Raw genomic sequence first — 23,475 nt, forward strand, 5'->3', positions numbered from 1 at the left:
GGAAGGAAGGAAGGAAGGAAGGAAGGAAAGAGGGAGCAAAGGAAGGAGGGAAAGAAGGAGAGAAAGAGGGAGGGGAGGTTGGCCACAGCAACGCGTGGTGGGTAGAGCTAATAATTTAATAAATAGTATCTCCCAAATCACAATTAGTTTATCGTATTGATGTCCCACTTTTCCTCCAAAAAGTTCATGTCATTTTCATGGCTCAATGGGAATTTGAACCTGGTTTTCCCCAATCCAACAGTCTCATTCGATTTTAATGATGTATTTTTCAATTTCTTTAATTGTGTTTTAATTGAGTGATGAATGGAGTTTTTATATATGTATTTATCAGTTTACGTAGGCTTTCTGTAAACTGTATGGCCCAATTGTAAATGTCTACCACATTCATAGAAAGACTAAAAGCTGGATCTGATTTTCTTTCTTCATTGACACAGCAGGGTGTTTTTCTTGCTGCATAGCGTTCTCTCTTACCTTGAATATCTACAGACACCATTATAAAGGCCTGCAATGACTAACAACTTGCTTGCTAGACTGTAATTAAAAGTTGCTAATGACAACTGAAATAGTAAACTTTGCTAAGATCTGTGACACCGATAAGATAAATGTTTACAATGTTAAGAAGGAAGTCAATACAAGGCTAACACCAATCAAGAAGAATCAAGAAGAATCAACATCCAGACAGGAAGAATCAAGAAGAATCAACATCCAGACAGGAAGAATCAAGAAGAATCAACATCCAGACAGGAAACTGAGATGGAGCCAGGATAGAAGATGTCTATCACTAATTTACTACTTGCTTTGGGACTACATCAGCAGAATATTTCTATAAAGACTCATTCTAATAATTCTCATTTGTGACACAGAGATATGATCTTCACCCACTATGTTCTGGTCCATTGGAAGGACCAAGATGGTGTATTTGGAGAGTGTCAGATCTGCTTTGGGAAAGCAGGATTCTGGTCATTTTAGGGCCTCGTTTTCTCAAGTGAAGAGGAAGGAGTGCATTTTGGAGTCAGGATACATTGCAGGGAGCCAGGTTCTGCTGTATGGAAAACGGATCTGATCCTTGGCATTTTGGCATTATGGAAGTTTTGAAACTATGTGTTGCCGGCTGGAAGGAAGCAGGTTCTGGCCTAACAGGTGCTTCTCCAAGGAGGGAGAAAAAAGATATCATAATATTTGTATTCATGGTAATGAATGCATGTACATGTGAGTGACTATGGAGTAAAAAATGTAATTCCCTTTTGTTTGTTAGCCAATATAACTCTAAGTTGTTTGTGAATCCAATGTAATTATATAGAATCTGTATCTCTGTATGTCTAAAAGTTTTTCTGTAAAAGTTCTGATACCCCTTTTCTCACTGGAAAATTGCAAAAAACTGCAAAATTGCAATTTTCTCACTGGAAAATTGGAAAAAGGCCTGTTTGCTGCTGCCAGCAAACAGGCCTTTTTCCATCTACGACAAGCGAGGCAACTGGCACCTTACCTGTCGGATGAGGCTCTGGCAACAGTCATCCATGTCATGGTCACATCTAGGCTAGACTATTGTAACACCTTGTATGTTGGCCTTCCTATTTATACGGCCCGAAAGCTCCGTATTGTCCAGAATGCTGCAGCCAGGTTACTCACAAAATGCCCATGAAATGCCATATAACAACAGTGCTGCGGCATCTACACTGGCTCCCAATTGAGTATCGTGGTTTGTATGAGATCCTGGTCCTGACCTTTAAAACTTCGTATGGCCAGGGTCCATTGTATCTTAGAGACCGTCTCTCCTTCTACCATCATCGGAGGTCGCCACGACCATCCCAACGCGATTTGCTCTATATACCGGGTCGTAGGGAAGTGCACTTGGAAAGCATCAGATGCAGGGCCTTCTCTATTTCTGCCCCTGCCTTATGGAATTCCTTGCCTCCCTATTTGAGAGCCATGCGTGACTTAGGGCATTTTATCCTAGCACTTAAGACCTGGCTTTTTACTAGAGCATTCGACCCATGTTAATTTTAATATTTGTATGCATGTGTTTTATCCTGTATAATTTTTGCTATGTAAACCGCCTGGAGCATCTCAGATGGAGGGCGATTAATAAGTAATTAAAGATGATGATGAGATGATGATGATAAAAGAACCTGTGCTTTAAAGTTATTGAAAGGTTATTCATAACACTTCCTCTGGTATTCATTGGCAATCTCCTCCTTCCAAGAACTAACAAGGGCTGACCCTGTTAATTTCAGAGATCAGACAGACCCTGGTGCTTTTTGGGATGTTTAGGCCCTTCACAGTTCCTAGATGGTCCTTAAACTAGAGGATACATAGACAACATGATAGTCACAAGTGCACAACTCTGTGTTATTGTAACTGCCATAAAAACATGTTACATACTTATAACTGCCATTATAAAACCCCAGCCTATGATGTTTTCAGAAACAAGGAAATATTTAGATACACCTGTACAGGAGTTGATTATAAATTGTATGATATGTGTTTAGATTGGCTGCAGTAATGCTGGAGCAGCCTAAGTCAGAGGAGTCCTCCATGTACGTTGCCATGGAGACCGATGCAGGAGAGAGGGAAGTGGGAGGAGCTTAGAGGGGAGAGTTTGGAAAAAACGACAGTTATAAATTAGTTAGGGTTTAGGCTTAGAGTAGTGAGCAGTCAGGAGTTAGGTTTAGAGGAGTGAGCAGTCAGGAGTTATGTTAGAGGAGTGAGCAGTCAGTAGTTAGGTTCAGAGGAGTGAGGAGTTAGGAGTTGGGAGAGAAGGAAAGGAAAGGTGGCGGAGTGACTTGTGAAGCAAAGCTTTGAGGCTTTGAAAAGCTGGGTTTGGCTATTGGAAGTTTCTCAGGCTAGTGCAGCCGAATGGTGAAGCAAAGCCGGTATTCTTTTAGTCTAAGGAGAGGCTAAAGAATAGTTTACTTAGTATTTGATCTAGGGAGGACCAAATAAGGGAAATATCCCTGTGTAGAAACTTTGTCTGAAACAAGTGCTCTATGTCAGAAAGATACTGTGTTACTTGAAAGAATGAACTGTTAAAGTTACAAGTATTATTCCAAGTGCAACAAGGAAAAGTTACGTCTTGCAACCACACGCTGTGTACTTAATAAAATTGTTAACTTTTATTTGAAGATTGCCTCAGCTCCGTCTATTCTGTGTCCAAAGTGCCATTTCTCACAATATTACAACTTCCCTCACGTGGTGGCAGAAACGCAGGGAAAAGTAACCAAATAAATCTACATTCTTCTCTCCAGTCACGCTACAGTATATACAGTGTAATTACTACTAAGTTATTACTTTCTGAATAAAGGAGGAGGTGCAATTGAACAGCCTCCCTTCCAACTTGATGGTAAATTTGGTTCCTAATCAGCAACCTCCATTGCAAATCGGCCAGTTCTTTTTAAAAATTGGGAACTGGGGTAAAATCTCCTGAATACTGGTTCCTTTCAAATTGGTGGCAACAATAAATCATCCCTCAGCTCCCTTGCTTCTTTTCAACACCCAATTAGGAATTTCAATGCAGTCACATTTGCTTACTAAAGAGGAAACTGCTCGTGAAATGAATAGGTCAATAAACAACAAGTTGAAAGGGAAATCAAGAAGGTCATTTGTCTCCAAAATATTGGGGACGTACTGATAAGCAAGTAATAGAAGCTCAGCTAAAAAGCTAATGGCTCAAGTCAGAAAAGATAGCCAAAAAAAACTACCAACATCATCAGCATGGTTAAACAACAGTTTCAAAGAAGCAAGATATGAAATGCTTGTGCAGAACAAGAGAACACAATGAAGGAAATGCACTAACACAGAGGAATTGCCAGATGTCTATAAAGGATACAGCAAAGAAAGGATTATTATTTAAGCTTTAAACAGTTCAGGACCTGCCTATTTGCGCGACTGCCTCCTCCCCTGTGAGCCCATACGATCCTTAAGATCTTCCAGGGATTCTCTTCGCTCACTCCCGCCCCCGCCGCAGGTGCAGTTGGTGGGGACGAGAGGGGGGGCATTTTTGGTGGTGGCCCATCTCTGGAACTCCCTCCCCAAGTAGATTAGGCTGGCACCCTCCCTAGCCACAATCTTCAAGAAATTAAAGCCGTGGATGTTTCGTCGTGCCTTCGACTGACGACTCCTATGACATACAACCTGTATCATGATCTGAATTATCATTCAATCTGAATTCCTATATTACATTACTAGATATCCTTAAGTTGAGTTGAATCAAGCCTGTTAAATTGCTCAGTTTCCATGTTATTTCCTATGCCATTATACATTGCTATCCTCCTTATTGAACCACCTTATCTTTTAATCCAGCTTGCATAGTGGTCCTTGTCCGGGGGGGAGGGGGGGATAAGGACCACTAAGGTAGACTCATTTTGGAGGGGGGCTCCAAAATTAGTCTGCTGTTACTCTTGATGTTTGCTATTATTGTTACGCTGTTTTATGCTGTTTTGATTTGTTACTGCGTTTCTACTGGGGCAGACTTTCCTTGCATAGTGGCCACTTTCAGGAAAATGGTATACACAATACAGTCCTGGCAGAGTCACTAACACAAAGGTTGAAAATTGCAATAAGAATTTCATTTGGAATGATAGGAAGGCTAATTTTCAGTGAGTCGAATGAAGTTTATTATTTAAACTGACGAGTTCTCACAACAATTGTATCTGTTAAATTATTTTAAAATGTGTATTTACATTTTATTTCATAGTTGGTTTTATTGTTATATGTATGGTTGATTTGTATGGTTTTTAAAATGTTTTGAGCCACTTTGGGTCCCATTTAGGAAGAAAGTGGGATATAAATAAAATATATTATTATTATTATTATTATTATTATTATTATTATTATTAACACAACAAGATGAGTCCACAGCAGATACTCTGCTGGCTGTTAAATTGGATCACACGTCGGACACTTCCCAATTATCTAGAACTGTGTGATGTATCGGTGAATAATGCGTGCAGATCCCTGTAAGGTGGTCTTCTGCAGCTGGCAGATGGTAATTTTGTCAGTGCCGATTGTGTTTAAGTGCAGGCCAAGGTCTTTAGGCACTGCACCCACTGTGCCGATCACTGCTGGGACCACCTTTACTGGCTTGTGCCAGAGTCTTTACAGTTTGATCCTTAAATCCTCATATCGTGTCACCTTTTCCAGTTGTTTCTCTGCAATCCTGCTGTCACCTGGGATTGCGACATTGACGATCCATACTTTCTTTTTTAACACAATTGTGAGGTCAGGAGTATTGTGCTCCAAACCTCTGTTTGAATTTGGAAGTCCCAGAGTAGCTTGACGTGTTCATTCTCTGTAATTTTTTCTGGCTTGTGATCTCACCTGTTCTTAGTTGCAGGCAGATGGTCTTTGTGGCACAAGTTCCAATGAATCATGTGAGCAATGGTGTTATGCCTCTGCTTGTAGTCTGTCTGCGCAAATTTCTTGCAGCAGCTGAGGATGTGATCTATTGTTTCATCCGCTTCCTTGCAGAGTCTACATTTGGGGTCTGTTGTCAACTTTTCAATTCTGGCTTTGATGGCATTATTATTATTATTATTATTATTATTATTATTATTATTATTAGATACACAACACGATTAGTACACAGCAAACAAGATCGCTTTGCTGGCTTTTATATTCGATCACACATTGGACACATCCCACATATCTAGGACTGTGTGATGTATCGGCAACATTGCTGCTAGAGCATCTTCCTGACCTATGTACACTGCCATATAATGCAGATAGGGCCCTTGTCTTCATCCTTCTGTACACATTGTGGAAGGACACATCTCCTACTGCAACTGAGAAACATGGAATGTTTAAGAGAGCTCTGCCACTTTTCTAAATGCATGGGTTGCTGTAGTGATCTAGGGGAACCTATCACAGGGTTTTCTCAGAAACATTTCTTCAAAATGGTTTGCCATGACCTTCCTCTGAGAGTGTATAATTTTCCAAGATCACCCATGGGTTTCCATGGCAAAGTGAGGATATAAAAACAGATCTGCCAGAGAAGTAGACCAACCCACAACACACTATACTACTTTAGCTGCACTACATCCATACATAGCGAGAATTCTTTAAACTGAAAAATTTGTGGAAAAATAAAGCAAAACAGAATGAGACAAATTCTCTTTATGATTGAGTTATATTACAGGTGTGCTTCAGGTTCTAAGCATAGGAAAGAAATTTGGAAAATGAAATGGGGTGTGGATTTGGTTCAAAAGTACTTCAATGAAATATATGTTATTGCATTTATTTTTGTATGTTTTATGATGAAATACAGCGAGGAACAGCACACACTTTATAAGGATGGGGTGGTGTTGTCAGTCCTGCTGTAGGATCTTCATTGAGTTCTTTGACTCCTGGAGGCAGCTGGAAACGGAAGGCCCTCAGCAGATTGACAACGAAGATGAAGAACTCCATCCTTGCCAGATGTTCCCCCAAACACGCCCGAGCCCCTGCAGTGGAAACAAAGGCAGAAAGTGTGCTTGTATCCCGTTCAGCAAACAGGGATGGATTGAAAACTGGACTATGGATTGGAAAACCATGATCCACTCCACCCTCTTAAAGTAACCAATCCGTTTCAAACTACAAGAGAAGCCATTCTGCCTAAGCATTGGAAAGAACTTATTTGAAAGTGTGGAGTAAATTGGAATAGATTACACTGAAAGATGGTGACCACTCCAACATTGGGCAATGGTAAACAAAGGTTGAAAGGGTATCTTTCAGGAGTGCTTTAGTTGTGTATGCCTTGCAATCCTTTCTGTTTCTTTCATGTGTTTTCTCCCTGGCATGAATAAGATAGAGGTATAACAAGGGAAGGGGGAGGCAATTTGTTTTCAATTAAGATTAAAGCAGCAACAATTTTGGTGTTATTACCTGTCAGAAAGAACATAGTGAGGAATGAAGAGAGGGAAGAGTAACTGATGTGCAAGCTAAGGGCACCTAAAGCCACTTCACTGTAAACACTTCAACTTTATGGTTCTTAATTGCTCCATAATTGCAATAAATTTTTTGCTGCCTTGATGAATAAGTGCTGCAGAGCAGCAACTGCACAGACTCACAAAGGACAGAGGCTGCAGCAGATCTTATCATGAAACTCCCCAGAAGACACATTGATAAATCAGAAGCCACTTTGAATTACTTTTACCTGCACCAAATGCCAGATACTCTTCTCTAGCAACAAAATGTCCATTCTGATCCAAAAAATGGTTTGGATTGAACTCTTTAGGAGACTCCCAGTGCTCAGGATCAAGAAGAACAGAGCGTATATTTGGTATAATAGCTGTTCCCTGAAAGGCAGAAACAAATGTCAAACAGGCACATACACATCTCTCTTAAGGCCTTTCTACACAGGCTCTAAAATGCAGAAGGAACTGGGATGAAAGGGGGGATGGCTAAATGACATTTGCCTAAAATGTGGGTTGGATTGCATTAAAGTCCAAGACATACGTGTTAAAATGGTAAGCTAAAATCCAAAAACTGTGCATATCCTCATGACTGTTTATTCTTGCACTCAGGAAAACACATGGCTTCCTTCTTATATACTGGTGTGGACTGCTCCAGTCCTGAAAGAGCTGATGAGGGCTGTAAACAAATGGACACGCAGGTGGCTAAATGGAAGCACAATTGGAAAGCAATTCCCATGAGAACACTTTGGGAATTCCTTTGTTCTGATGTTTATAAAATTAGAAATTGAATGTATACAGTGGGCACCAGGATGGCAGGCAAGTGACCCCAAAGGGAAACAGAGTTCACAAAAGAAAAAGTAAAGGAAGCAGGAGTGTGGGGAGAAATAAAGAGTGACAGGAAATCTGCTTGTGTGCACATTCAGATATCTCCATTAGTACATATGAGGTCCAGCACACCTCAATGTGTCAATTTGAAAAAATAAAAGTAAACTTCCACTGGATGTCTCCTGCCCATCTTGCAGATTTCTAAAATCTGCTACAAACATGTCAGGACAGCTGTCATTTACCAGAACTGACAGCTCCATGCCTGGACTTGCTATCAGATACCATGATTTTTCGCCCCACTTATTTATTGATTTATTTATTTATTTAGAAGTTTTATATACTCTAAGGAGGGACTCAGGCCGATTCACAACATGTGTTCATATACAATAATATACAAAAACAACACAATGCATCAACATTACACTTATTTCTCCTGGATTATGAGGTTATCTGGAAGTACACTTAGAAATGAGGATTTCATGGGAATGGGCTGTCTGATTACTTGTCTTAAAACGTGAAGCACACTACTAGCAATAAAATCTTGGCTTTTGAACAGTAAAAAAAAACTTCCAAGGAAAGAGCTTCCACCACACTCGTACTTGTTGAACAGCTCTTCCTAATGTTCATGTGGAACCTCCTTTTCTGTAATTTGAACCCATTTCTCCGAGACCTAGATTCCAGGGAAGCAGAAAGCAAGTCTGCTCCCTCTTATTTATGGCATCATTTCACATAAAGGGTAAACCTTTTCAACCTTCTCTTGTGCAGGCTAAACTTGCACAGTTCTTTAAGATGATTCTCATAAGGCATGGTCTCCAGACCTTTGATTATTTTAGTTGCCCTCTTCTGGACACCTTCCAGCTTGTCAATATCTCTTTTGAACTGTGTTGACCACAATTGGACACAGTATTCTGTGAGGCCTAACCAAAGCAGAATAGGGAGGCACCATAACTTCCCTCGATTGAGACACTATACTCCTTTTGATGTAGCCCAAAATCCCACTGGCTTTTTTAGCTGCTGCTTTACAGAGCTGGCTCATGTTCAACTTGCTGTCCACAAAGATTCCAAGATTTTTTTCACATTTACTGCTGTCGAGCCAGGCATACCCATCCTGTAGCATTGCATTTCTTTCTTTTTTTTCTGTGTAAGTGTTGCATCTCTTGATGTCCTAACAAGGCACTATGTGGTCAGCAAGAAGGATGAGGTTGCTTTACTCCCTCCACGTTAATTGCATATAATGACCTCTGCAGTGGTGGCTGTTGTGGCTAGATGCTCGCAGGGAGCTCCATGGCTGAGAAGGAGCAACAGTGGAGACACATAGGACAAGGGATGGGCCAACAGGGCAGATGCAGTTTGGCTCCACTGGACCATCTAGACCCCAATACAGCATCAGAGAGCATTCAGCCCATTTAATGCAGTCATCATCACATGTGGTCACACTTGCATGCGCAGAAGTGTATTCAGTAGCCTATTTTGGAGACTAACACAAGTTTGCTTAGGACCTCTTCAGACAGGGCATTTTAGTCCCATTTTGCTGCTTTTATTCATGGCAGGGACAGGACCTGCCATGTGCCATCACACAGAGCATGACAGATCTCGCCCACATTCCTCCCAAAGTGGAGAGCTACCTGAATTTACCTCCCCTTTTCCCTGTCTGATGGGGGAAAGGATGGTGGAGCAATGTGACAACGCACACTGTCCCATCCCCACCATATGATGGGGAAGAGCACGCGGGGCACTATGAGTCACCCCAAGTGCCTTCCCTTTCGCCACTGACTGCCAGCAAAATGGCACATGAAGAGGTCTTTATTCCAATTTAAGGACTCAAAAATGAATTGCTATGCCTGTTTAGACACCACATTTTGAGTTAAATCCACACTAAGTGATCAATGTAGATGAGCCCCAAATCCATTGTTCAAACCACTACTGCACGCTGGCTCCATCTATGTGGGTAAATCTCTCAAAATCTTCTATCTCCCAGCCTTGTTTTTGGGATACAGAAGTGCATAACTACATTCTCTACCTTAGGGATGAGAAAACCTCTCATCTTCACATCTTTGGCAATTTGTCTTGTGACCCCAAATAAGAGGGGATATTTTGAACGCTGAATCTCATGAAGCACAGCATTTGTATAAGGGAGCTTCTTCAGATCTTGATAGCTGAAGGAAGAGGAGCACAAAACATCTTCTATTTCCTTGTAGGTTTTATCTGTGGAAAAAGAGGGAAATTGGTTTTTTTATTTATTGTGTCAGGAGCAACCAGACAATTGTATTACATTTTTAACAAACAAACAAAACAAAACAAACAAAACACAAAGTTTGCAAGCTTGGTAGTTGATTAAATGTCCTTTGACCAGTATCTGGCCACTTGGAGTGCCTCTGGTGTTGCCGCAAGAAGGTCCTCCATTGTGCATGTGGCAGGGCTCAGGGTACATTGCAGCAGGTGGTCAGTGGTTTGCTCTTCTCCACACTCCTATGTTGTGGACTCCTCTTTATAGCCCCATTTCTTGAGGTTGGCGCTGCATCTCGTGGTGCCAGAGCGCAGTCTGTTCAGCGCCTTCCAAGTCACCCAGTTTTCTGTGTGCCCAGGGGGGGAGTCTCTTATTTGGCATCAGCCATTGATTGAGGTTCTGGGTTTGAGCCTGCCACTTTTGGACTCTCGCTTGAGGGAAATGGATGAAAGCTTTATTATGAATATTAAGACCCACATGAATAATTATTCTGAAATCAGCTTTAGTATTCAGGGAAATGGATGAAAGCTTTATTATGACTACTAAAGCTGATTTCAGAATAATTATCCATGTGGCTCTTAATGAGACATGCCACATTACCACAGCATGTCTATGCCCTACACTACTGGAAAAATTATACTGTTTATCCAGTATTGCCCCACCTGACATCTGCCAGAAAGTAGCAGCCTGTAATGAAAGGACCAAGGCAGTGACATCTCTGGCCCATCCTCTGTTCAGATATTGGCCAGCAATAGCTTCCTAACATCTACAGAGATACTTGCAGGAACACATCAGCATGCGAGAGTCCAAAAGTGGCAGCTTAAAACTCGTAACCTCAATCAGTGGCTGATAACAGACGAACACCCCCCCCCACCCCCGATCATTAAAAAGTGGGCGACTTGGAAAGCACTGAACAGGCTGTGATCTGGCACCAGAAGATGCAGAGCCAATCTTAAGAAATGGGTCCATAAAGTGAAGTCCACAACATACAAGTATGGAGAAGAGCAAACCACAGGCCACCTACTAAATGCAACCTGAGCCCTGCCACATGCACAATGGAGGACCTTCTCACAGTGACACCAGAGGCACTCCAAGTAGCCAGCTTCTCATCAAAGGGTATTTAGTATAATGCCAAGTATTTAGATTCTCTTCTGACAAGATAATAAAGTGTATGTAGGTTTTCTGTAAACTCTGTGGACCAATTGTAAATGTCTACCACATTCATAGAAACAATAGAGCTAGATCTGATTTTCTTTCTTCTTTGATTGAGTACATTGTTAAAAAGTTACTGCTGACATCGCAGGTTGTTTTTCTTGCTGCACAGCGTTCTCTCTTACCTTGAATATCTGGATGATTTGCCAAAAGGAGGATTGCCCATTTCAGAGAAGTGGCAGTCGTTTCTGTTCCAGCAACAAATAAGTCATGAATATTCTGAGCCAGGTTCTCTTCATCATATGTAGAGGTAGGATCATTCTTCCTCTGATGGTGACAATGTGAAAGATGAAGTATGATTTATGATTTACTACAAAGCTTCTTTTCAAGGCTGTCTTTATATGTGTGTGCATGTGTCTTCATGTTGGCTATTGATTTATTGCAACCTCATGTATTTTGAAGGGTTTTTAAAGGCAAGGAACACTAAGGCTTGGAAGCACTATATTATTCTACTGGTGAAACAGGTTTTGTAACTGTGTGAATTTGGGTGCTGTTTCAACAGCAGGGCTCCTTGCCAAGGATTTCTTGGCAGGACTGAGGTGGTGATCCAGGAGATATGTCTATACTATGCAGCTTTGCTGTCTCTCTGGTCTGGAATGTAGTGAGAATGCTTTAGGGCTGGGGCTTTACATTAGCAGGGGGTTGTTCCTTTGTGACATCCACTTCTATCTCCCCCATCCCAGAGGTATTCACTGCTGTGCTTCTCCCCACCATGTGCTATTAACATGTTGATTGATAAGAAAAAAATTAATACAGCTATGATATTAGCAAACACATTCTAAATTTAGGTAAAGGTAAAGGTAAAGGCTTTCCTCTGACATTAAGTTCAGTCGTGTCTGACTCTGGGGTTGGTGCTCATCTCCATTTCTAAGCCGAAGAGCCAGTGTTGTCTGTAGATACCTCCGAGGTCATGTGGCTGGCATGACTGCATGGCACGCCATTACCTTCCCACTGGAGTGGTACCTATTGATCTACTCACATTTCCATGTTTTCGAATTGCTAGGTTGGCAGAAACTGGGGCTAACAGTGGGAGCTCATGCTGCTTCTCGGATTTGAACCTGAGACCTTTCAGTCAGTAAGTTCAGCAATTCGGTTTAACCCACTGTGCCACCAGGGGATCCTATTCTTTAAAAAAAAACACCCTACTAATCTACTTTAAACTAATAAGTCATAAATTACACCAAACAAAAACAAAATAGAAAAAATAAAACGTGACTATATACATACATACACACATAGCATATATATTAGGGCTGTGCAAAAATTTGCTTGTGTCTCGTTTGTGCCTTGTCTGTCATATCTATTTTGTAAGATCTATAACGGCGCTCCATGCAGTCATGCCGGCCACATGACCTTGGAGGTGTCTACGGACAACGCTGACTCTTTGGCTTAGAAATGGAGATGAGCACCACACCCCAGAGTCAGACATGACTGGACTTAATGTCAGGGGACTACCTTTACCTTTATACAGATGAGAGAATATTAAGAAACGCAGGGGGTGCCCATGCAAAAAACTTAATAAAACACCTATTCAGTAAACCTCATAAGTCTTCAAAAGTTAATTCTCATTTTCAGCACAAGCAGCAAACTGTACCAGTGGTGCAAAGCCAAAGAGACCATTCCTCTTTAAATGAAGAAGAGCCAGGTTTCCGGTCACCATTGGGAGAGCAAGCGAGCTGGGAGGGGAACTAAGAATTTTGGAAAATGTAAGTTTGGGAAGACAAAGACCTCAGTGGCAGGGAAGTCAAAAGGCCCTGCCCTAAATTACATTTCCCAGAATTCTGTTCACATCAAAAAGTCCCAATGAGATAGGAGAGAGCTATTGTCCATCCGTAGCAGCAGCCAGCCACACAGTTTAGAGCAGTGGTTCTCAACCTGGGGTCCCCAGATGTTTTTGGCCTTCAACTCCCAGAAATCCTAACAGCTGGTAAACTGGCTGGGGTTTCTGGGAGTTGTAGGCCAAAAACATCTGAGAACCCCAGGTTGAGAGCCACTGGTTCAGAATTTCAATACATTATTGAATCTGCAAAGAGGACTGATAGTAAATCTATGCTGGACTGGGAGGAGAATCCCTAAATTGACATTCTATGGTATGTATTGTGTGTGTCATATAGAGACATTCAAGGGGATGGCTGTTGTGGCTTTAAAAAGGGTTTTTGACAATTTTTTTTAAAATTTCCCCAAAATCAGTAGATGTGCGAATTTTCCTGAACTTTGGGGGGAATTATGCCCTGATTATCTTGTGTCTCTGTAGACAAAATCAAGGAGAACACTCTTGTAGTTTTTTTTTTAAAAAAAAATGCTGTTTGTAAAAAAAACTTTTAAAATTCCTCCCAACTTGGTGTGTGTGTGTGGGGGGGGGGGGGGGACTGTATTCTATAATTGTAGAAAGTTTCATGCCAATAGGGAGAAAGGAGTCTCTGAAGTTTCCCCATTGGTACAATTACAAAAAAGCAATGAAAAATTGTTATATCGTTATGGTTATGATAGTCCCCTACTTGGAATGCCACCACCAGACAAAGATATCTCAAAACAATCGGTGGTCAGTTCTTTCCCTACGGGCTTATTAGATGAGAATTTTTGCAGTCAACCATCTTTGCCAGGTCTGCATATCCACAGATTCTGACTCAATGGATTCAACCATCCAAAGTTGATAAAGAAAATACACACACACACACACACACACACACAATTGTAAAGCATGGAATTTGAACATTATAATATAATAGTAATAAAACTATTTGTACCCCGCTACCATCTCCCCAAGGGACTCGGTGCGGCTTACATGAGGCCGAGCCCACAATACATCAGCAAAAACAACAACAGCAATACAAAACAATAAAATGAAACTCATAAATAAAAAACAATCAGTAAACATTAACAATAGTACAACAACGCTTAAAAACCTATGGCTGGGCCAAATGTAATAATTAATTTTTAAAAAAAATAATGCTGAGCATAACCAGGTGAAATATATAACTGTAGGCCTGTTTGATCAAGAAAAAAATTGTTTCTAAAATCGATTTGTAATTGGGGTGTTTTTTTGTTTCGATATTTAAAATAATTACAAAATTTTCCAAAAAAAAAAGTTCGGTATTTACGAAATTTTGTAAATATTAACGAATTTTTAGAATATTTTTTGTATTTTTTAAGAATAATATTAAAATAATATTAAAAAAATATTTTAAAATGGAAATGCCCTCTGGAAATGCTCCCAAGCCTGCTGCCGCTGAGGGCGAGGAGGAGGCTACTGGCGAAGGGGGCCTCAGCGGCGGCAGCTTCCCCCTCGCCCCTTTGCTCCTCCATCCTCCTTCTTCCCCAAGCTGGGCGCCAGGCTTGGGAGCCCAGCCCGGGGAGGAAGGAAACTTTTAGCCACGGAGCAGCAGAAGGGCGAGGGGGAAGCTGCCGCCGCTGAGGCCCTCTTCGCCAGCAGCCTCCTCCTCGCCCTTCTGCTGCTCCGTGGCTAAAAATTCCCTTCCTTCCCGGGGCTGGGCTCCCAAGCCTGGTGCCCAGCCTGGGGAAGAAGGAGCACGGAGCACCAAAGGGGCGAGGGGGAAGCTGCTGCCGCTGAGGGGGAAGCTCCTGCCAAAGAGGGCCTCAGCCTAAGGGCGGGCGCGCGCGGGCCGGCCAATCGGGAGCCGCGCTCGCGCCCAACAGGCAGGCGCGGGGCTTGGCTCACTGGGTGCGCGCTCGCACCGCCCCTTCGCCCCTGCCCGCCCCATTTACGAAACGAGCGAAAGCTCGTTAAAACTGTGGGGGTTGCCGTTTCAATATTTAAAAACCCTTCCGGGTTTGAAAATATGTTTTGTTATCGTTTCGTATATGCAAAAATTAACGAATGTTTAACGAATTAACGAATTAACGAACGAAACCGCACAGGCCTAATAACTAGGATAGAATTTCAGAGAGGAAAGGGTGTGCAGACAATTCTAGATCATTGATAAAGAGTATTTAGGGACATATTGCTGGGAGTTTCCTTATTCTGGGAAGGCACACTGGAACAACCATGTTTTCAGGCTCCTCCTAAATACTGCCAGAGTTGGGGCATGTCTGATGTCCTAGGGGAGTGAGTTCCAGAGTCGAGGGGCCACCACCGAGAAGGCTCTCTCTCTCGTCCCCACCAATCGTGCCTGCGATGGAGGTGGGAGCGCGAGCAGGGCCTTTCCAGATGATCGAAGAGATCGTGTGGGTTCGTATACAGAAATGCGGTCACGAAGGTAGGCAGGTCCCAAACCGTTTAGAGCTTTTTAGGTAAGAACCTGCATCTTGAATTGGGACCGGAAAATGAATGGCAGCCAGTGGAGCTCCTTAAGCAGGAGGGTTGACCACTCCCTGTAAGGAGCACCAGTTAACAACCTGGCAGCCACCTGTTAAACCAATTGAAATTTCCGGGCCGTTTTCAAGGACAGCCCCACATAGAGTGCATTACAGTAGTCCAATCTGGAGGTGACTAAGGCATGGACCACCCTGGCCAGATCCGCCTTCATGAGGTATGGTCGCAGTTGGTGCACGAGTCTTAATTGTGCAAAAGGCCCTCCTGGCCACCGCCGACGCCTGAGCTTCAAGCGTCAGTAATGAGTCCAGGAGGACACCCAGACTGCGGACCTGTGACTTCAGGGGGAGTGCAAACCCGTCCAACACAGGTTGCCAACCTATCCCCCGATCCGGTTTATGATCTACCAGGAGGACCTCTGTCTTGTCGGGACCTCTGTCATTCACAGATTTTGGTATCCATGGGGATCCTGTAATCATACCACAGTGGATACCAAAGTCCCATTGCATTTCTTGGAATTGATATAATTGAACACAAAGCAGATACTTACTTTCTCTATTTCAAGCAGGTAGAAATCAATGAAATCCCGTGGCTCCTGAAAGGACTTTTGCTCCTTATGTTTCTGTATTTCTTTCTTTGCTAATGAAAGCAGCATCTCTGTGGCATGCAAAGACTCTTTGTGAGGCCCTGGAAGATGCTTCATGAGCCATGGAAACATTTCATATAGCTACAGCAAAGACAGAAGCAAAGGCCTACCATTACTAGAGCAGAGGCAATAAAATTCAGTCCATCAGCTAAAGCAGCTTTGACACACACAAGTTCCTTTAGGATAAGAACATTTATTGGCTGTAAACAAGAAATGAAGATGGTAATTGTTTGCATCCTCCCCCCGCCCCCTTCTTGAATATAAGGACAACTTTTTTCCTTCTCCAATCTGCTGGGACTTCTGTTCTCCAAGAATTCTCAAAGATTATTACCATTGATTTTGAAATTACTTCTGCTAGCTCCTGTAATTCTCTTGGATGTAGTTCATCTGGTCCTGGAAACTTAGCCAGGTATTCCTGGACTACTTCTTGGGACTACTTCTTGGGACTACTTCTCAGGAAAGATGGGTTTCCTCCCAGCAGCAGAAGGGTTTCCTCCCAGCAGCAGAATTTCAGCCATGGTGGATGAGCAGCCTGACACTGTAGAGATTGCTTGCTACTGCTGAGCAAGAGCATGACCCTCCAGGAATAGAGGCATCTGAGTCTGGGCAGGATGAGGTTCTTCAGGCAAAAGAGCAAGAATTAACTCTTTTCACCCAGCTTCAGCTTAGGGTTTATGCCATTCAGCTGTAAAGGTCCAATTGGCTGGTTCAAAAGAGGATCTCGCAACTTTAAGGACTTTTCAGGAGCGGCATAAACAGATGGCATTTGTAACAGTTCTTGACTGGAAGCAATCATTGTGTTGGTGCTACAGCCAGTAATCTTATTGGTGACCCTCATGCTATGAACCTCAGACCACACACTTTGGATTTTGGACTGGATTTAAGAGGATCTCATAATCTTGTGGATTATGAGATCCTCTTAAATCCAGCAGGAGATGAATGCAAAATGGCATTTAAAACCCAATATGGCAATTTTAAATATATTGTAATACTGTTTGTTCTGTGTAATGCTTCTACCATGTTCCAACATTTTGTTAATGACATTTTCCAATACTTTTTGGGCCATTATGTCATCATTTATTTTGATGGCATCATTTATTTTGATTTATTCAGCCCTGTGTATTGTATCATGTTCTGCAGCTGATGGTGGTTGGTGAAGGGAGGGTTAATGTAAGTCTTAGTTCTAAAGGGTTGAGTAATCTGTAAGTAAGAGTTCATGGGTGAAAGCAATTAAGGGTGGAGGTATGCAAGAGATAGGTTGCAGCTGGGTGTTTCTGGATATAAGGAGCTAGCCTTGGGATTGATCTTTAGGAGAAAAGTATTTGTTTTATTTTGGTGGTAGATGCTGCTGGTTTTTCCCCAGGTGTGTGGATTTTCGGTATCCTGCCCTGTCCCCTGAGCCCTTGGAACCCTGGAACCTTGAATCTTTGGACTGACTTTTGAGTATGGTATAGACTCTTGATCCCTGGACTTTGCTCACTGAACTCTTGACATTTGACCACTGGATTGGACCCTTTGACTATGATGTAGCGTTTGCTATCAGTTTTTGTTTTGCTTTCTGTGGCTGAGTGTTATTTTTATGTTTTATATTTTGCACTATTAAAGCAGCTAGAAGTAAGTGCTGTTTTAATTAAACTGCTTGATACTAACTGGGTATTTGTTTGGTTCATCTCTACCTGAATGAGGTAGAGCCCTGGGACTGTGACACCCTGACACTTCTTTATCTACTTTAGGTTGCATTTCCCCTATTCATTCCATATTCTTTAGGTTGAACACCAATCTTTTGGGAGAAGACTGAGGCAAAGAATGTGTTGACTTTTCCCTATTCTTTTTTTTAAAAAATAATCTTTATTGAAGTTTCTTTTATGTTACAAAGTCTTCTAGAAATAGACAGTAGAGGGAAGATAGGAGAGTTAGGGAGGGAGGAATGAGGGGAGGGGGGAAGAAAAAAAGTGGGGGGGGAAAGGTGAAAGGGTAATAGAGAAAAACAAAAGAAAACAAAAAAAAGAAAAAAAAGATAAAGATTAAAGATTAAAAACAAATAAAACTTGGAGACAGATGTTATTGTCTCTCTCGTTGACTTCCTTTGTGTCTTCCAAGTGGGTCTTCCTTTTCCTTCTTCCATCTTTGAGTTTTCTTCTCTGATCTTCTCTTCTACTTATTCTTCTGTATTATTAATTAATTGGTTAATATAGTTTGTCACCTTTGTCCAATCAGTTTCTTTTATTGGGGTTCCTTTGTTTTTGGATAACAGATAAGTTAATCTATCCATATTTCTAATGTCTAGTATTTTTTCTATCCATTCTTTTGTTTCCGGTATTTCTTCTTTTTTCCAGAGTTTCGCATAGCAAATTCTTGCGGCAGTATTCATTAAAAAGAGAAGTTTGTCTGTATTTCTTTCCATTCTTACATCGACTATTCCTAATAGAAGTGCCTCAGGCATGAGTGGTAATTTTATATTTAAGATTTCCTGTGTTATTCTATGGATTTTTTTCCAATATAGTTTTGCTTTTTGGCACAACCACCACATATGAAAATAGGAGCCCTCCATCTTCCCGCACTTCCAGCATTTGTAATTTAAATTTTTATACGAATTATTCAATTTTTGGGGGGTCATGTACCATCTATGTGCTACCTTCAGCCAATTTTCTTTTAATTCTATTGCATATGTATATTTAAGTTTTGTTCTCCAAATTTTTTCCCAGTCCTCTTTCTTAATTGTTTTCCCCAAGTTCTCATTCCAACTTTTCATATATTTTTTCTCCTTCTGCTTCTGAATTCCATTCTAACAATTTCTTATATAATTTTGTTATTATCTCTCTATCCGTTTTTAGTATCTTGTCCCAGAAGGTATCCTGTTATTGAAAACCATACCTTCTGTCTTTTTTGTAACACTCGAGACTTTTCCCTATTCTTGTTAGTGTTTCACCACCTTCTCCACACAGAGGTCTTACTGTTCCCTTTTTCTTTCATTTTCGGTGGACATAGTCAAAGAACTCCCTTTTATTGTTTATAATCTCTCTGGCAAGCCTGAGAATGTTTTTCACTTTAGCCTTACAATTTTTTTCCTCACATATGTTGGTTATTTATTTGAATTCCTCTTTGGTGATTTCCCCCCTTTTCCGTGTCTCTTTGAAATCTTGGCTCAGTTAAATCTTCTTTGGACATCCATTCTGGTTTCTTTACACTTCTCTCTTTTTTTTCTCCTTGCTTGCACTGTTTGCAATTGTGCCTTCAGTATCTCACTTTAAAGAACCTCCCATACATCAGTAACTCCCTTCCCTTTGAGTATTCCAGTCCATGGAATCACGCTCAGTATTTCCTTACATTTCCTGAAGTTGGCTCTTCTAAAGTCTAGAATGCATTTGACTTCTTTTTGTTCCCCCCTTCCTTTGTATCACAGACTCCAGGAACACATGGTCACTCCCACGTAAGGATCCCAGTAGTTCTAATCCATTAAACAGATCCTCAGTGTTGTTTAGGATCAGATCCAGAATAGCTGATCCCCTTATTGCCTCTTCTACCACCTGGACAATAAAATTGTCTGCAAGGCAAGTGAGGAATTTGTTGGGCTTTGTATTGTTGGCAAAGTTTGTTTTCCAACAAATATCAGAATAGGTTTGCTCCATGCTGTATGGCCAAATTTCAGGAGCATTCTCTCCTGATGTTTCACCTGCATCTGTGGCTAGCACTTTCAGAGGTCTGAAGATGCTGTCCACAGATCTAGGTGAAACATCAGGAGGGAATGCTAATGAAATATGCCATACAGCCTGAAAAACTCACAGCATCCCAGTGATGCTGGCCACGAAAGCTTCAACACAAATAGCAGAACAGTTAAAATGGCATCAAACACTCCTCAGTAGCTTGAATGGTGAATGGCATGCCGGGCAGGGAGGGGAAGAGGAATCCCTTTGTGCTCCCCACTCTCCCCAGAGTGCTGGATGGCACCATTGCAGATGCCATTTTGGTGTCCTCTGGGCACTGTTAAGGTCAATTAGAGTGAAGCAAGGCAGATGCCATCCTCATTCCCCAGTTTACCAATTCCCAAAGCAAAAGTGGCTCAGTTGATTAAATGGCCCCAGAGAGACCATGGACTGTAAAAAAAAAAGATCCTCAAGCAAATCTAACTCTCCTTAGAAGCCATTTAGACCCAACAGACTGTTGTTCTGTAACATTGTTTCATATCATGTCGGTAATGTAGTCCTGCCATTCTTTTGTTAGACAATGAAGCCTATAATATTTGCAGTCTGTGCTCTTTTTGTGAAAAACTGTACAAATCCCTACAATGTTTGCACACAAAGCAATGTGCATTACTGTGCTAAGTAATTTTCCAAAATTCTGTGGGATATGCAGGTTCAGTGTGGTAAATGCAATAATATTGCACCAACCATGAATAACTTGTTACGTTATGTAACTTTACATAGGAGAGGTGATAAGAAACAACCAAATTTTGAGATTGCAAAACAGGAAACAAGAGTGCTCAGTGCTCATCAAGCATTAGACGGTGTGTCTCAACTCCAATGCATATCCCTTCTGTTCTATTCTGCATCATAGAATCATAGAATCATAGAATCAAAGAGTCGGAAGAGACCTCATGGGCCATCCAGTCCAACCCCCTGCCAAGAAGCAGGAATATTGCATTCAAATCACCCCTGACAAATGGCCATCCAGCCTCTGCTTAAAAGCTTCCAAAGAAGGAGCCTCCACCACACTCCGGGGCAGAGAGTTCCACTGCTGAACGGCTCTCACAGTCAGGAAGTTCTTCCTAATGTTCAGATGGAACCTCCTCTCTTGTAGTTTGAAGCCATTGTTCCGCGTCCTAGTCTCCAAGGAAGCAGAAAACAAGCTTGCTCCCTCCTCCCTGTGGCTTCCTCTCACATATTTATACATGGCTATCATATCTCCTCTCAGCCTTCTCTTCTTCAGGCTAAACATGCCCAGTTCCCTAAGCCGCTCCTCATAGGGCTTGTTCTCCAGACCCTTGATCATTTTAGTCGCCCTCCTCTGGACACATTCCAGCTTGTCAATATCTCTCTTGAATTGTGGTGCCCAGAATTGGACGCAGTATTCCAGATGTGGTCTAACCAAAGCAGAATAGAGGGGTAGCATTACTTCCTTAGATCTAGACACTATGCTCCTATTGATGCAGGCCAAAATCCCATTGGCTTTTTTTGCTGCCACATCACATTGTTGGCTCATGTTTAACTTGTTGTCCACGAGGACTCCAAGATCTTTTTCACACGTACTGCTCTCGAGCCAGGCATTGTCCCCCATTCTGTATCTTTGCATTTCATTTTTTCTGCCAAAGTGGAGTATCTTGCATTTGTCACTGTTGAACTTCATTTTGTTAGTTTTGGCCCATCTCTCTAATCTGTCAAGATCGTTTTGAATTCTGCTCCTGTCCTCTGGACTATTGGCTATCCCTCCCAATTTGGTGTCATCTGCAAACTTGATGATCATGCCTTCTAGCCCTTCATCTAAGTCATTAATAAAGATGTTGAACAGGACCGGGCCCAATGTCTTTCTGCATCAATCACTTCGTTCACTTTGGTTTATAGTAATGTATCAGCCCATTATTGAATGCAGACATGATAGACCAGGCATGGGCAAACTTTGGATCTCCAGGTGTTTTAGACTTCAAGTTTGCCCATGCATGCAACAGGCTTTCTCAATATAAATTCCTAAAAACCTAAGTTCACTTACAAAGATACTCTCTAAAAGGATTCCAGCCTTTGTTTTCTCCATTAACAGAGAATTTTTCAGAAAGCATTCATCCTCATGCATGAGAATGGAATGGTCACATATTTACTTTCCTGGTGTAAACTGTGAGGATATACCTCTGCAGAATTTATTCCATTTTGCCATGACAAAATCCAACACTCAAAACATTATTGCAATTGTTTTCTAAATGCTCCTTACCACATAAAAAAGACTTCCTCCAAATTTTAAGGTAAATGTCAAGGCATCAATCAGTTCCTTGAAGGTTTCATCTTCAAGAGGGAAACGGTATCCGAAAGATATGGCACATATCACGTTGGAGATTGAATTCGTGATGGGCAATGCAGGATCAAATGGCTGCCCTGCAAATCAAGTTCAGTTAATATCAGTCAACCACTTAATCGTCTCAATTAAATTTTCTTTGGAGAAAGAACTCTTGGGATTTATGTGCACTTATGTTTATATTTGAGATCAACAAAAATATGACAAATTTCACATCAAAGACACACAAACTTATGTAGTTTGACACATACCTTTTTCACGTGCAAAAACCTCTACAAGCTGTTGGGATTCCTCTTCTATTTGGCCTTCCATGCTTTTCTTCCCTACTCCCATTTTCCGCAGTGTAACTAGGCCAAACCGCCTCTGCTGCTCCCAGGTATGTCCATTTGAAAATCCAACACCTGAGTGTGGAAGGAATAATAATATAATAACTTTATTTCTATATCCCACCACCATCTTCCTGAAGAGACTCGGGGCGGTTTACAATCAGGACCAAGTCCCATAGTCACAGAGTTAACCAAATAAAACACATTTAAAAACATAGGTCAACACACAACAGCTGACCAAACAATTAAACAGTAGAGTATAAAAGACATTACAATAAAACGAAATGAATCTCAATATCCAAACCCAAGGCTACAGTGAGCAATCAAAATTAAGAGTTAGCGGGGGCTGGGCATTTCCAAGTAAATACTTTAGCCACCTGTCAGGATGTGGCCTTCATGCTATGAAAACACAGCCGGAACCATGAAGACTCCCTCCTGACAATAGGATAGTTTATGGCTTGATAGGGAGCCATCTGGTTGCAGAGACTGCTTTGTAGATGTGGGAATGGAATGTAGTCACAACTTGAGATAAGGAGGGGAGAAGGGAGGAGGCATCCAGGGGGAATGTGTTACTGGCTGTTGGCGGGAAAACTCTCAGATCTCTCTTTGCATGACTCCTGTATGGACTGAATAAACCGATATCCAAAGGATCTGCTTTGTGAGTGCGTGTTTCATTCTGAGATCCCGCAGGATCTGACATAAAGAGAGATCTGAGGGTTTTCCCGCCAACAGCCAGTAACACATTCCCCCCTGGATGCCTCCTCCCTTCTCCCCTCCTTATCTCAAGTTGTGACTACATTCCATTCCCACATCTACAAAGCAGTCTCTGCAACCAGATGGCTCCCTATCAAGCCATAAACTATCCTAATGTCAGGAGGGAGTCTTCATGGTTCCGGCTGTGTTTTCATAGCATGAAGGCCACATCCTGACATAACTCCCCCCCTGTGAAGAAGGCCCCCACCTGGAAAGAAAGAAAGAGAGAGATGTGAGCAACAATAACATCATGGCCCCGGCTTGTGTGGGAAGGAAACATGGAACTTTTTAATCAACCGGGGTGCTCTAACATGTTCTTGAAC

At 41.8% G+C, this 23,475-nt stretch overlaps 1 protein-coding gene across 3 annotated transcripts in view; it reads right to left on the reverse strand.

The window, feature by feature from the left end:
• Positions 1-23,475, reverse strand: part of LOC132770433 (cytochrome P450 2J2-like) — a 37,291-nt gene that overhangs the window by 5,638 nt on the left and 8,178 nt on the right. The window contains exons 1-8 of one of the 3 annotated variants that reach the window (XM_067466091.1): positions 22,777-22,913; positions 22,325-22,474; positions 21,993-22,153; positions 15,978-16,154; positions 11,280-11,421; positions 9,736-9,920; positions 7,130-7,271; positions 6,096-6,437 (exon numbers count right to left, since the gene is read on the reverse strand). In XM_067466091.1, coding sequence (XP_067322192.1) covers positions 6,247-6,437; positions 7,130-7,271; positions 9,736-9,920; positions 11,280-11,421; positions 15,978-16,154; positions 21,993-22,153; positions 22,325-22,406 — 1,080 coding nt within the window. In that variant the 5' untranslated portion in view covers positions 22,407-22,474; positions 22,777-22,913 and the 3' untranslated portion in view covers positions 6,096-6,246. Of the gene's footprint in view, positions 1-6,095; positions 6,438-7,129; positions 7,272-9,735; positions 9,921-11,279; positions 11,422-15,977; positions 16,155-21,992; positions 22,154-22,324; positions 22,475-22,776; positions 22,914-23,475 lie in introns of those variants that run through there. The other 2 variants (XM_067466089.1, XM_067466090.1) reach the window with 2 other exon arrangements.

The sequence above is a fragment of the Anolis sagrei genome, chromosome 3 (genome assembly GCF_037176765.1).
Source record: "Anolis sagrei isolate rAnoSag1 chromosome 3, rAnoSag1.mat, whole genome shotgun sequence".
Lineage (NCBI taxonomy): Eukaryota > Metazoa > Chordata > Lepidosauria > Squamata > Dactyloidae > Anolis > Anolis sagrei.